Source organism: Onychostruthus taczanowskii, unplaced genomic scaffold (genome assembly GCF_017590055.1).
Source record: "Onychostruthus taczanowskii isolate IOZ18803 unplaced genomic scaffold, ASM1759005v1 scaffold304, whole genome shotgun sequence".
Classification (NCBI taxonomy): domain Eukaryota; kingdom Metazoa; phylum Chordata; class Aves; order Passeriformes; family Passeridae; genus Onychostruthus; species Onychostruthus taczanowskii.
The window spans coordinates 167,294-181,742 of NW_024500395.1; the positions used below are offsets into that span (position 1 = coordinate 167,294).

The following is a 14,449-nucleotide window of genomic DNA, read 5'->3' on the forward strand; positions in this document are numbered from 1 at the left end:
TGTCCCCTGTCCCCAGGGCGTGTCCCTTGCACACTCAGGTGTCCCCAGGGCGTGTCCCTTGCACACTCAAGTGTCCCCAGGGCGTGTCCCATTCACACACACGTGTCCCCTGTCCCCAGGATGTGTCCCTTGCACACTCAGGTGTCCCCTGTCCCCAGGGCGTGTCCCTTGCACACTCAGGTGTCCCCTGTGCCCGTCCCCTTTCACACACACATGTCCCCTGTCCCCAGGGCGTGTCCCTTGCACACTCAGGTGTCCCCTGTCCCCAGGGCGTGTCCCTTCCACACTCAGGTGGCCCCAGGGCGTGTCCCCTTTCACACACACGTCCCCTGTCCCCAGGGAGTGTCCCTTGCACACTCAGGTGGCCCCAGGGCGTGTCCCCTTTCACACACACATGTCCCCTGTCCCCAGGGCGTGTCCCTTGCACACTCAGGTGTCCCCAGGGCGTGTCCCCTTTCACACACACATGTCCCCTGTCCCCAGGGAGTGTCCCTTGCACACTCAGGTGTCCTCAGGGCGTGTCCCCTTTCACACACACATGTCCCCTGTCCCCAGGGCGTGTCCCTTGCACACTCAGGTGGCCCCAGGGCGTGTCCCCTTTCACACACACATGTCCCCTGTCCCCAGGGCGTGTCCCTTGCACACTCAGGTGTCCCCAGGGCGTGTCCCCTTTCACACACACGTGTCCCCTGTCCCCAGGGCGTGTCCCTTGCACACGCGTGTGCGCAGGCGTCCCCGCCCTCGCTGTGGTTTCGCGGCCGCGGGGAGCAGGAAGCGCCTCGAGCGCGGCCTCCGCCTTCCTGCCACCCCCACGGGGACAGCGCCGGGACCCCCCTGGCGTGGCCCCCGTGTCCCCGGCCGTGTCCCCCGCGCTGTCCCCGGCCGTGTCCCCATGTCCCTGGCGCTCAAGGCCCGGCAGCGGGCGAGGCGCAAGGGCGGCTCCCGGGAGCGGCTCTTCGGCTGCGACCTCCGCGAGCATCTCCAGCGCTCGGGGCAGGACGGTGAGTGCCACCACCCTGCCCACCCCCCGAGCCCCTCGGGGGCCACCAGGGCCACCGGGGCCACCGACGGAAGCGGGGAAGGGGCCCCGGAGGAGACTCGAAGGGGACTTGCGCCACCCGTTGCGTCACCGGGGCTCCAGGAAGCGTCGCGGCCACCGAGGCTCGGCCGGGATTTGGGGGGGTTGGAGCTCGGTGGGGCTCCAATCTCGGGGGGTTTGGCCCTGAGCGGTGGGGGGGTCTGTTCCTTGGGGTTGGTGGCTTCATCCTTTGGGATTTGGTGGCCTCATCCCCATGGATCTGGTGGCTCCATCCTTTGGGGTTTGGTGGCCTCATCCCCATGGATCTGGTGGCTGAATCCTTTGGGATTTGGTGACTCTGTCCTTCTGGAGTTGGTGGCTCCATCCTTTGGAATGTGGTGGCCTCATCCCCACGGATTTGGTGGCCCAGTTCCTCAGGATTTGGTGGCCTCATCCCAGCGGAGTTGGTGTCCCCATTTCTTGGGATTTGGTGGCCTCATCCTGTGGGGTTGGTGGCTCCATCCTTTGGGATTTGTGGCCTCATTCCTGTCAAACCAGTGATCTCAGTGTGGAGTTGGTGGCCTCATCCCTGGAGTTGGTGGCCCAGGACGGGTGCAGGGACCCGGTGGGGACATCCAGGGGGTGCTGGCTGAGGTCCTCCCCATCCCCCAGCGCTGGTGGGGCCAGGGCCAGGCCCAGGTGGGCGATGCCAAATCCAGGATCTGGGCTGGGTTCAGGTGGGCGATGCCGGATCCGGGATCTGGGCTGGGTCCAGCGGGCACTGATGGATCCAGGATCAGTTGGGCTCTGGTGGATCCAGGATCATCTGGGCTCCGGTAGATCTGGGATCAGCTGAGCTCTGTCAGGTCTGGGCTCAGTTGGATGCTCTTGGATCTGGGATCAGACTGTCAGATCTGGGCTCAGCTGGGCTTTGCTAGATCCAGGATCAGCTGGGCTCTGGAATCCGAGCTCAGCTGGGCTCTGTGGGATCTGGGACCAGTGGGACCCTGTGGGATCCAGGCTCACCAGGATCCCGTGGGCTCTGGGCTCACGGGGATCCCGTGGGCTCTGGGCTCACTGGGATCCCGTGGGATCAGGGCTCAGTGGGATCCCGTGGGATCTGGGATCAGTGGGACCCTGTGGGATCCAGGCTCACCAGGATCCCGTGGGCTCTGGGCTCACGGGGATCCCATGGGATCAGGGCTCAGTGGGATCCCATGGGATCTGGGATCAGTGGGACCCCATGGGATCAGGGATCAGTGGGACCCCGTGGGATCAGGGATCACTGGGATCCTGTGGGATCAGTGGGATCCCGTGGGATCGGGCTCACCGGGACCCCGCGGGGCCGGCTCGTGTCCCGCAGTGCCGCAGGTTCTCCGGAGCTGCACGGAGTTCGTGGAGCAGCACGGGGTGGTCGATGGCATCTACCGCCTGTCCGGGGTGTCCTCCAACACCCAGCGGCTGCGGTCAGCGCAGCGGGAACGGGATGGGATGGGTTGGATGGGGTGGGATGGGATGGGATCTATGGGATGATCCATGGGATGGGATGGGATGGGGCGGGAATGAAGACAGGAACAGGGATGGGGAGGGATAGGGATGGGGATGGGGGTGGGGGTGGATCAGGGTGGGATCAGGATTGGGACAGGACAGGGATTGGTTTGGGGATGGGGCAGGGATGAGGGTCAGGATGGGATTGGGAGTGGGATGGGATTGGGATTGAGAACAGGGCGGGATCGGGACAGAGGAGGATGGGGGAATCAGGATTGGGGTGGGAACGGGGTTGGGAATGGAGATCAGGATGAGGATGGAGTGGGGAGTGGGGTGGGATGGGGTGGAGTTCGGGATTGGGATTGGGATGGGATGGGATCAATGGGATCAGACGGGACCAAGGGGATGGGGGTGGAGACTGGAGGATGCCGGGACTGAGAGGGAGGGAGGGGCCAGGAATGGGATGAGAAAAGGTGGAAGCAGGGATGGGACCAGACTCGGGGGGACAGGGACGGGGGGGACGGGCCCATCTCCCCTCCCCCCGGCCCCTTCCCTTCCCCCACCCCGCTCCGGCCCCTCTTCCCCCGCTCCTTTCCTTCCCTTTTTCCCTCTTTGTTGCTTTTGGGGTTTTCCCTGCCCGTTCTCTTTCACTTTCCCCGGTTTTGGGGCGGTTTTCCCTCCTTTGCTTCTTTCCCTGGGTGCTTTTCTCCTCTGTCCTTGGGGAAACCCAGAATTGCCCAAACCCCCATCCCACATTCCCATATCCCAAATCCCAAACCCCAGGCAGGAGTTTGAGGCGCAGCGCAGCCCAGACCCCAATCCCAAATCCCAAATCCCGTATTCCCGATCCCAAACCCCAAATCCAAGTCAGGAGTTCGAGGTGCAGCGCAGCCCGGACCCCAATCCCAATTCCCAATCCCATATCCCAATTCCCAATCCCATATCCCCATTCCCAAACCCCAAATCCCAAGCCCCAAACCCCAAATCCCAAGCCCCAAACCCCAAATCCCAAATCCCAATCCCAAACCCCAGGCAGGAGTTCAAGGCGCAACACAGCCCAGACCCTAATCCCAATTCCCAAACCCCAAACCCCAAATCCCAGTCCCAAACGCCAGGCAGGAGTTCAAGGCGCAGCGCAGCCCGGACCCTAATCCCAATTCCCAAACCCCAATCCCAATCCCAAACCCCAGGCAGGAGTTCGAGGCGCAGCGCAGCCTGGATCCCAATCCCAATTCCCAAACCCCAAACCCCAAATCCCAATTCCCAAATCCCAAACCCCAAATCCCAATCCCAATCCCAGGCAGGAGTTCGAGTTGCAGTGCAGCCCAGACCCCAATCCCAATCCCAATTCCCAAACCCCAAACCCCAAACCCCTAATCCCAATGCCAATCCCAATCCCAAACCCCAGGCGGGAGTTCGAGGTGCAGCACAGCCCAGACCCCCCCAAGCCCCAAACCCCAAATCCCAAGCCCCAAACCCCAAATCCCAAGCCCCAAACCCCAAATCCCCAATCCCAATCCCAATCCCAAACCCCAGGCAGGAGTTTGAGGCGCAGCACAGCCCGGACCCCAATCCCATATCCCCAGTCCCAAACCCCAAATCCCAAACCCCAAATCCCAATCCCAATCCCATCCCAGGCAGGAGTTCGAGGCGCAGCGCAGCCCGGACCCCAATCCCAATCCCAATCCCAAACCCCAGGCAGGAGTTTGAGGCGCAGCACAGCCCGGACCCCAATCCCATATCCCCAGTCCCAAACCCCAAATCCCAAACCCCAAATCCCAATCCCAATCCCATCCCAGGCAGGAGTTCGAGGCGCAACGCAGCCCGGACCTGTCGCGGGACGTTTACCTGCAGGACGTTCACTGCGTCAGCTCCCTGTGCAAGGCCTACTGCCGCGAGCTGCCCAACCCCCTGCTCACCTACCAGCTCTACGACAAGTTCGCCGTGAGTCCCTGTCCCCGGATGTCCCCAGATGTCCCCCAAAGCGTCCCCAGCGCGGCAATCCCCCCCGTGTCACCGCGCTGTCACCGCGCTGTCCCCGCAGGACGCCGTGGCCATCCAGATGGAGGAGGCGCGGCTGGTGAAGATCAAGGAGGTGCTCAAGGAGCTGCCGGCGCCTCACTACAGGTGAAGGGGGGTGGGGACACCCCCGCGGCCCCGGCGGTGTCCCCTGCGCGGGTGGCAGGGCTGAGGTGTGGCCGGTGTGGCAGGACGCTGGAGTTCCTGATGCGGCACCTGCTGCGCATGGCCGCGCACAGCGGGCGCACCAACATGCACGCGCGGAACCTGGCCATCGTCTGGGCCCCCAACCTGCTGCGGTGGGTGCCACCTGTCGCTGTCACCGTCACCTGTCAGTGTTCACTGTCACCGTCACCTGTCGCTGTCACCGTCACCTGTCAGTGTTCACTGTCACCGTCACCTGTTGCTGTCACCGTCACCTGTCACTGTCACCGTCACCTGTCAGTGTTCACTGTCACCGTCACCTGTCACTGTCACCGTCACCTGTCACTGTCACCGTCACCTGTCGCTGTCACCATCACCTGTCAGTGTTCACTGTCACCTGTCACTGTCACCATCACCCATCGCTGTCACCGTCACCCATCACTGTCACCGTCACCTGTCACTGTCACCGTCACCTGTCAGTGTTCACTGTCACCGTCACCTGTCGCTGTCACCATCACCCGTCACCCGTCACTGTCACCTGTCACTGTCACCGTCACCTGTCAGTGTTCACTGTCACCGTCACCTGCCGCTGTCACCGTCAACTGTCACTGTCACCATCACCCGTCACTGTCACTGTCACCTGTCAGTATTCACTGTCACCATCACTTGTCGCTGTCACCGTCACCTGTCAGTGTTCACTGTCACCGTCACCTGTCACTGTCACTGTCACCCGTCACCATCACCTGTCGCTGTCACCGTCACCTGTCAGTGTTCACTGTCACCGTCACCTGTCGCTGTCACCATCACCTGTCACTGTCACCGTCACCTGTCAGTGTTGCCTGTTGCTGTCACCTGCCATTGTCACCATCAGTCCTGTTACCGTCAGTCCTGTCACCCTCAGTCCCATCACTGCCAACCCTGTCACCCTCAGTCCTGTCACCCTCAACATTGTCACTGCCAACCCTGTCACTGCCAGCCCTGTCCCCCTCAGCACTGTCACACTCAGCCCTGTCACACTCAGTCCTGTCACCCTCAGCTCCGTCACCCTCCATAACAAGGTGACCCCACGTGTCCCCCATTGTCCTCCCCACCCTGTGGTGACCCTGCTGTCCCTGCTGTCCCCTCACCCCACAGTGACCCCGCTGTCACCTCACCCCATGGTGACGCCACTGTCCCTGCTGTCCCCTCACCCTGCGGTGACCCCGCTGTCCCCTCACCCCGCGGTGACCCTGCTGTCCCCGCTGTCCCCAGCTCGAGGGACATCGAGGCCTCGGGGTTCAACGGCACGGCGGCGTTCATGGAGGTGCGCGTGCAGTCCATCGTGGTGGAGTTCATCCTCACCCACGTGGAGCAGCTCTTCGGGGACGCGCCGCTCCGAGGCAGGGGACGCCGCGGGGACACCGGGGGGACACTGGGGGGACGCCATGGGGACACCACAGGGACACCACGGGGACACTGGGGGGACACAGCAAGAACATCGGGGGGACACTGTGGGCACACCACGAGGACATTGTGGGGACACTGGGGGGACATTGTGGGGACATCAGGGGGACGCCATGGGGACACTGCAGGGACACCGTGGGGACACTGGGGGGACACAGCAAGAACATCGGGGGGACACTGTGGGCACACCGGGGGGACATTGCAGGGACACCGTGGGGACACCGCGGGGACGCTGGGGGGACACCAGGGGGGACACCAGGGGGGACATCAGGGGGACACCGGGGGGACATTGGGGGGATGCCATGGGGACACTGGTTTGGGGGTCTCCAGCTGAGGAATTCACCCCGTCATTCCCTGATCCTCGCGGGGACATTGACACCTTTTTGGGGTCTCCGGGTGGGGACATCCCTGATCCTGGGGGGACACTGACACACCATTTTTGGGGGTCTCCAGGTGGGGAATCCCCCCTGACATTCCCTGATCCTGGGTGGGGGTCCCAAGGGGACACTGAGGATTCCGGGGTGACACTGTCCCGTGTTGGGGTCCCAGGTGGGGACTGTCCCCGTCACTCGCTGCTCCTGCCCGGGGTGGGGCTCTGGGGGACACTGAGGGTCCCTGGGGTGACACTGTCACATTTTCGGGGTCTCAGGACACTGAGGGTCCCTGAGGTGACACTGTCACATTTTTGGGGTCTCAGGACACTGAGGGTCCCTGAGGTGACACTGTCCCATGTTGGGGTCCCAGGTGGGGACTGTCCCAGGGGGGGGCTGCTCCTGCCCGGGGGTGCGGCCCCCCTGCACGTCCCGGCCGCGCTGAGCCAGGGCGACGGCCCCCCCCAGATGCGGCCCTACCACACCATCATCGAGCTCGGCGAGAACAGGTACGGCCACAGGGACACCGTGGGGACACTGGGGGGACACAGCAAGAACATCGGGGGGACACTGTGGGCACACCGGGGGGACATTGCAGGGACACCGTGGGGACACCGCGGGGACGCTGGGGGGACACCAGGGGGGACACCAGGGGGGACATCAGGGGGACACCGGGGGGACATTGGGGGGATGCCATGGGGACACTGGTTTGGGGGTCTCCAGCTGAGGAATTCACCCCGTCATTCCCTGATCCTCGCGGGGACATTGACACCTTTTTGGGGTCTCCGGGTGGGGACATCCCTGATCCTGGGGGGACACTGACACACCATTTTTGGGGGTCTCCAGGTGGGGAATCCCCCCTGACATTCCCTGATCCTGGGTGGGGGTCCCAAGGGGACACTGAGGATTCCGGGGTGACACTGTCCCGTGTTGGGGTCCCAGGTGGGGACTGTCCCCGTCACTCGCTGCTCCTGCCCGGGGTGGGGCTCTGGGGGACACTGAGGGTCCCTGGGGTGACACTGTCACATTTTCGGGGTCTCAGGACACTGAGGGTCCCTGAGGTGACACTGTCACATTTTTGGGGTCTCAGGACACTGAGGGTCCCTGAGGTGACACTGTCCCATGTTGGGGTCCCAGGTGGGGACTGTCCCAGGGTGGGGCTCCGGGGGACACTGAGGGTCCCTGAGGTGACACTGTCCCCTGTTGGGGTCTCAGGTGGGGACTGTCCCCGGCGCTCGCTGCTCCTGCCCGGGGGTGCGGCCCCCCTGCACGTCCCGGCCGCGCTGAGCCAGGGCGACGGCCCCCCCCAGATGCGGCCCTACCACACCATCATCGAGCTCGGCGAGAACAGGTACGGCCACCTGGGGCCACCTGGGCGCAGGTGACAGCCCCGCCCCACCTCAGGGAACCCCAGGGACCCCCAAATCCCGGGCCTGGCTCAGGTGGTCCCAGCTCACTGTGATCCAGGTGTCCCCAGGTGTGCCCAGGAGTGCCCTGGTATATCCTAGCTGTGCTCAGGTGTATCCCAGGTGTCCCCAGGTGTCCCCAGGTGTATCCCAGGTGTGCCCAGATATATCCCAGGTATCCCAGGTGTGCCCAGATGTAGCCCAGGTGTGCCCAGGTGTCCCCAGGTGTATTCCAGGTGTCCCCAGGTGTCCCCAGGTTTATCCCAGGTGTCCCCAGGTGTATCCCAGGTGTGCCCAGGTGTAGCCCAGGTGTCCTCAGGTGTGCCCAGGTATATCCCAGGTATATCCCAGCTGTCCCCAGGTGTCCCCAGGTGTATTCCAGGTGTCACCAGGTGAACCCAGGTGTCCCCAGGTGAGCCCAGGTATATCCCAGCTGTCCCCAGGTGTCCCCAGGTGTATCCCAGGTATCCCAGGTGTCCCCAGGTTTATCCCAGGTGTCCCCAGGTGTGCCCAGGTGTGCCCAGGTGTCCCCAGGTGTGCCCAGGTGTATCCCAGGTGTCCCCACAGGAGCAAGGGCTCTCTCAAGGCCAAGAAGTGGAGATCCATCTTCAACCTGGGCCGCTCCGGGCACGAGGCCAAGCGGAAACCGGGGAAGGCGGAGGAGAAAGGTGGGAATTCGGGGGGATCCCATGGACTGGGGGGGGCTGTGTCCCCAAATGTCCCCAAATCCCCCAATCCCCTTCTCCCGCCCCATTCCCAGAGAAGTGTGGGAAGGTCACCCTGCGGCCGGCCAAGAGCATGGACTCGCTCAGCTCCGGCCCCTCCGGAGCGTCCGGTGAGAGGGACCCTCTGTCCCCTGGGATTGTCCCTCTGTCCCCTGGGATTGTCCCTCCAACCCTCAGGATTGTCCCTCTGTCCCCTCAGGATTGTCCCTCTGTCCCCTGGGGATTGTCCCTCTGACCCCTCAGGATTGTCCCTCTGTCCCCTCAGGAATTCCCCCACACCCCAGAATCCCCCCAACACCCCGTGGTTCTCCCGCACACCCGGGACCCCCTGCGCCCCGAGACCCCCGCGCCCCCAGGTTCTCCCCGTCCCTCTGCACCGTGAAGGGAATTATGCTCAGCAGATCGGGCGCCCCTCCGCAGGCTCGGACGCCGCGCGGCTGCTGCCGAAGCTGTCGGTGAAGCTGCGGCCGCAGCGGCAGCACAGCTCGGACGCGGCCCCCGCGGCCCCGGAGCCGCCCCCGGAGCTGGACGAGAGCCTGGAGGAGCCCCTGGAAGCGGCGGCCGAGAGCAGCACCAAGTCGGAGCCCACCACCCCCAAAGCCCCCCGGGCGGGGCCGGGGGTCTGCGGCCGCTCCCGCGCCGAGAAATGCGCGGGGCTCCACATCTCGGGCCCCTTCTCGGTCACCGTCCCCTTCCACATCACCTCCAACCTGTCCCGCCTCACCCGGGGGCTCCCGTGCCCCGCGCTGGAACGGGAACAGACCCCCGGCAGCCCCCCCGAGCCCGCCCGGGACCCCCGGCCCCGCTCCGGTGAGACCCCGCGGTGGGACACCCGGGGGGACACCGGGATCAGGGGGCCACCGAGATTGGGGGGACACCGGGATCACCAGGACACCGGGATCGGGGGGACACCGGGATAAGGGGACAGCGGGATAAGGGGACGCTGGGACTGGGGACACCGGGATCGGGGGGATCCCGGGATCGAGCGGGACAACGGGATCAGGGTGAAACCGAGATCGGTGGACACCGGGATCAGGGGGGACACCGGGATCTGGGGGACACCGGGATCAGGGGGGACAACGGGATCGGGGGGACACCGGGATTGGTGGATACAGGGATCAGAGGGGACACCCGGATCAGAGGGACACCGGGATCAGAGGGACACCGGGATCGGGGGACACCGGGATAGGGGAAACCGGGATCGGGGGATACAGGGATCAGAGGGACACAGGGATTGGAGGGACACCGGGATCAGGGGGACACCGGGATCAGGGGGGACACCGGGATCTGGGGGACACCGGGATCAGGGGGACACAGGGATCGGAGGGACACCGGGATCGGGGGGACACCGGGTTAGGGGGGAATTGGGATCGGGGGATACAGGGATTGGAGGGACACCGGGATCAGGGGGACACCGGGATCAGGGGGGACACCGGGATCTGGGGGACACCGGGATCAGGGGGACACAGGGATCGGAGGGACACCGGGATCGGGGGGACACCGGGTTAGGGGGGAATTGGGATCGGGGGATACAGGGATTGGAGGGACACCGGGATCAGGGGGACACCGGGATCAGGGGGGACACCGGGATCTGGGGGACACCGGGATCAGGGGGACACAGGGATCGGAGGGACACCGGGATCGGGGGGACACCGGGTTAGGGGGGAATTGGGATCGGGGGATACAGGGATTGGAGGGACACCGGGATCAGGGGGACACCGGGATCAGGGGGGACACCGGGATCTGGGGGACACCGGGATCAGGGGGACACAGGGATCGGAGGGACACCGGGATCGGGGGGACACCGGGTTAGGGGGGAATTGGGATCGGGGGATACAGGGATTGGAGGGACACCGGGATCAGGGGGACACCGGGATCAGGGGGGACACCGGGATCTGGGGGACACCGGGATCAGGGGGACACAGGGATCGGAGGGACACCGGGATCGGGGGGACACCGGGTTAGGGGGGAATTGGGATCGGGGGATACAGGGATTGGAGGGACACCGGGATCAGGGGGACACCGGGATCAGGGGGGACACCGGGATCTGGGGGACACCGGGATCAGGGGGACACAGGGATCGGAGGGACACCGGGATCGGGGGGACACCGGGTTAGGGGGGAATTGGGATCGGGGGATACAGGGATTGGAGGGACACCGGGATCAGGGGGACACCGGGATCAGGGGGGACACCGGGATCTGGGGGACACCGGGATCAGGGGGACACAGGGATCGGAGGGACACCGGGATCGGGGGGACACCGGGTTAGGGGGGAATTGGGATCGGGGGATACAGGGATTGGAGGGACACCGGGATCAGGGGGACACCGGGATCAGGGGGGACACCGGGATCTGGGGGACACCGGGATCAGGGGGACACAGGGATCGGAGGGACACCGGGATCGGGGGGACACCGGGTTAGGGGGGAATTGGGATCGGGGGATACAGGGATTGGAGGGACACCGGGATCAGGGGGACACCGGGATCAGGGGGGACACCGGGATCTGGGGGACACCGGGATCAGGGGGACACAGGGATCGGAGGGACACCGGGATCGGGGGGACACCGGGTTAGGGGGGAATTGGGATCGGGGGATACAGGGATTGGAGGGACACCGGGATCAGGGGGACACCGGGATCAGGGGGGACACCGGGATCTGGGGGACACCGGGATCAGGGGGACACAGGGATCGGAGGGACACCGGGATCGGGGGGACACCGGGTTAGGGGGGAATTGGGATCGGGGGATACAGGGATTGGAGGGACACCGGGATCAGGGGGACACCGGGATCAGGGGGGACACCGGGATCTGGGGGACACCGGGATCAGGGGGACACAGGGATCGGAGGGACACCGGGATCGGGGGGACACCGGGTTAGGGGGGAATTGGGATCGGGGGATACAGGGATTGGAGGGACACCGGGATCAGGGGGACACCGGGATCAGGGGGGACACCGGGATCTGGGGGACACCGGGATCAGGGGGACACAGGGATCGGAGGGACACCGGGATCGGGGGGACACCGGGTTAGGGGGGAATTGGGATCGGGGGATACAGGGATTGGAGGGACACCGGGATCAGGGGGACACCGGGATCAGGGGGGACACCGGGATCTGGGGGACACCGGGATCAGGGGGACACAGGGATCGGAGGGACACCGGGATCGGGGGGACACCGGGTTAGGGGGGAATTGGGATCGGGGGATACAGGGATTGGAGGGACACCGGGATCAGGGGGACACCGGGATCAGGGGGGACACCGGGATCTGGGGGACACCGGGATCAGGGGGACACAGGGATCGGAGGGACACCGGGATCGGGGGGACACCGGGTTAGGGGGGAATTGGGATCGGGGGATACAGGGATTGGAGGGACACCGGGATCAGGGGGACACCGGGATCAGGGGGGACACCGGGATCTGGGGGACACCGGGATCAGGGGGACACAGGGATCGGAGGGACACCGGGATCGGGGGGACACCGGGTTAGGGGGGAATTGGGATCGGGGGATACAGGGATTGGAGGGACACCGGGATCAGGGGGACACCGGGATCAGGGGGGACACCGGGATCTGGGGGACACCGGGATCAGGGGGACACAGGGATCGGAGGGACACCGGGATCGGGGGGACACCGGGTTAGGGGGGAATTGGGATCGGGGGATACAGGGATTGGAGGGACACCGGGATCAGGGGGACACCGGGATCAGGGGGGACACCGGGATCTGGGGGACACCGGGATCAGGGGGACACAGGGATCGGAGGGACACCGGGATCGGGGGGACACCGGGTTAGGGGGGAATTGGGATCGGGGGATACAGGGATTGGAGGGACACCGGGATCAGGGGGACACCGGGATCAGGGGGGACACCGGGATCTGGGGGACACCGGGATCAGGGGGACACAGGGATCGGAGGGACACCGGGATCGGGGGGACACCGGGTTAGGGGGGAATTGGGATCGGGGGATACAGGGATCAGAGGGACACAGGGATTGGAGGGACACCGGGATCAGGGGGACACCGGGATCGGGGGGACACCGGGATCTGGGGGGATCCCGGGATCGAGCGGGACAACGGGATCAGGGTGAAACCGAGATCGGTGGACACCGGGATCAGGGGGGACACCGGGATCTGGGGGACACCGGGATCGAGCGGGACAACGGGATCAGGGTGAAACCGAGTCAGGGGGACACCGGGATCAGGGGGGACACCGGGATCTGGGGGACACCGGGATCGGGGGGACACCGGGATCGGGGGGACACCGGGTTAGGGGGGAATTGGGATCGGGGGATACAGGGATCAGAGGGACACAGGGATTGGAGGGACACCGGGATCAGGGGGACACCGGGATCAGAGGGACACCAGGATCGGGGGGACACCGGGATCACCGGGACGCCGGGATCACGGGGACGCCGGGATCGGAGGAATACCAGGACTGGGGACACCGGGATCGGGGGAACAGCGAGATCTGGGGGACACCGGGATCGGGGGGACACCGGGATCAGGGGAACACCCGGATCGTGGGAATATCGGGATCGGGGGGACACCGGGACCCGGTGGGGGGCCGGTACCGAGCGCTGCCGGCTCTCCCCGCAGAAGATGCGGAGCAGACCCGGCTCTCCCTGGAGCTCCGCGACTCCTTCGCCTTCCTGGACGGCCCCGAGACGTGGCTGGAGGGCGGCGGGGACGCGGAGGCGGCGGCGCGGAGCCCCGGGACCGGGGATGAGACCCCCGGGATGGGGGAGGGGACCCTCAGGATGGAGGAATGGACCCCCGAGATGGAGGATGGGACCCTCGGGATCCAGGAATGGACCCTCAGGATCGAGGATGAGACCCCCGGGATCGATGACGGGACCCCCGGGATCGGGGACGGGTTCCCAGCCATGGAGGAGGGCATGGAGAGCGGGTTCATGAACGTGAGCACCCAGCGGCATTCCCGGGAGATCAATGGGATCAGTGGGATCAATGGGCTCAATGGGATGGCATCAGTGGGATCAGTGGGATCATTGGGATCAATGGGATCAACGGGATGGGGTCAATGGGATCATTGGCATCAATGGGATCAATGGGATGGAGTCAATGGGATCAATGGGATCATTGGCATCAATGGAATCAATGGGATGGAATCAATGGGATCATTGGGATCAATGGGATCAATGGGATGGGATCAATGGGATCATTGGGATCAATGGGCTCAATGGGATGGGATCAGTGGGATCATTGGGATCAATGGGATCAATGGAATCAATGGGATGGAATCAATGGGATCATTGGGATCAATGGGATCAATGGGATGGAATCAATGGGATCATTGGCATCAATTGGATCGATGGGATGGGATCACTGGGATCATTGGGGTCAATGGGATGGAATGAGCAAGGGGGACACAGTGACACCCACCCGCGGGGTCCCGGCCGTGCCTGGGGGTCCCACCCGTGTCCCCCCAGCCAGGTGAGCGCTGGGCGGAGCAGCCGGACAGTTACCTGTCCATCGAGGAGTGCACGGAGCAGGACATGTTCTTCCTGGCCCCCGGCGCCTCCGACCCCGACTCCGACCCCGACGAAATCTTCCTGAGCGCCCACGACGAGCTCAGCCCGCTGGGGACCCCCGAGGGACCCCCGGGAGAGGGGACAGCCCTGGAGATCCCAGAGATCCCAGAGATCCCGGAGATCCCAGGGACCCCAAAAGTCCTGGAGATCCTGGAGATCCCAGAGGCCCCAAAAATCCCAAAAGTCCTGGAGGCCCTGGAGATCCATGAGATCCCAGAGACCCAAGGGATCCCAGAAATCCCAAATGTCCTGGAGATCCCAGAGACCCCAAAAATCCCAAAAGTCCTGGAG

General features: G+C 65.0%; 1 protein-coding gene across 1 annotated transcript in view; it reads left to right on the forward strand.

Moving 5' to 3' along the window:
- The first annotated feature begins 779 nt into the window (after window positions 1-779).
- The window catches only part of ARHGAP30 (Rho GTPase activating protein 30), an 18,796-nt gene continuing 5,126 nt past the window's right edge, over window positions 780-14,449 (forward strand). Inside the window, exons 1-12 of the mRNA XM_041409671.1 lie at window positions 780-1,001; window positions 2,382-2,484; window positions 4,306-4,450; window positions 4,551-4,633; window positions 4,717-4,824; window positions 5,921-6,048; window positions 6,857-6,992; window positions 8,457-8,557; window positions 8,650-8,724; window positions 9,035-9,424; window positions 13,206-13,525; window positions 14,057-14,404. Of these exons, the coding sequence (XP_041265605.1) occupies window positions 893-1,001; window positions 2,382-2,484; window positions 4,306-4,450; window positions 4,551-4,633; window positions 4,717-4,824; window positions 5,921-6,048; window positions 6,857-6,992; window positions 8,457-8,557; window positions 8,650-8,724; window positions 9,035-9,424; window positions 13,206-13,525; window positions 14,057-14,404 (2,046 nt within the window). The 5' untranslated portion in view covers window positions 780-892. The remainder of the gene's footprint in view (window positions 1,002-2,381; window positions 2,485-4,305; window positions 4,451-4,550; window positions 4,634-4,716; window positions 4,825-5,920; window positions 6,049-6,856; window positions 6,993-8,456; window positions 8,558-8,649; window positions 8,725-9,034; window positions 9,425-13,205; window positions 13,526-14,056; window positions 14,405-14,449) is intronic.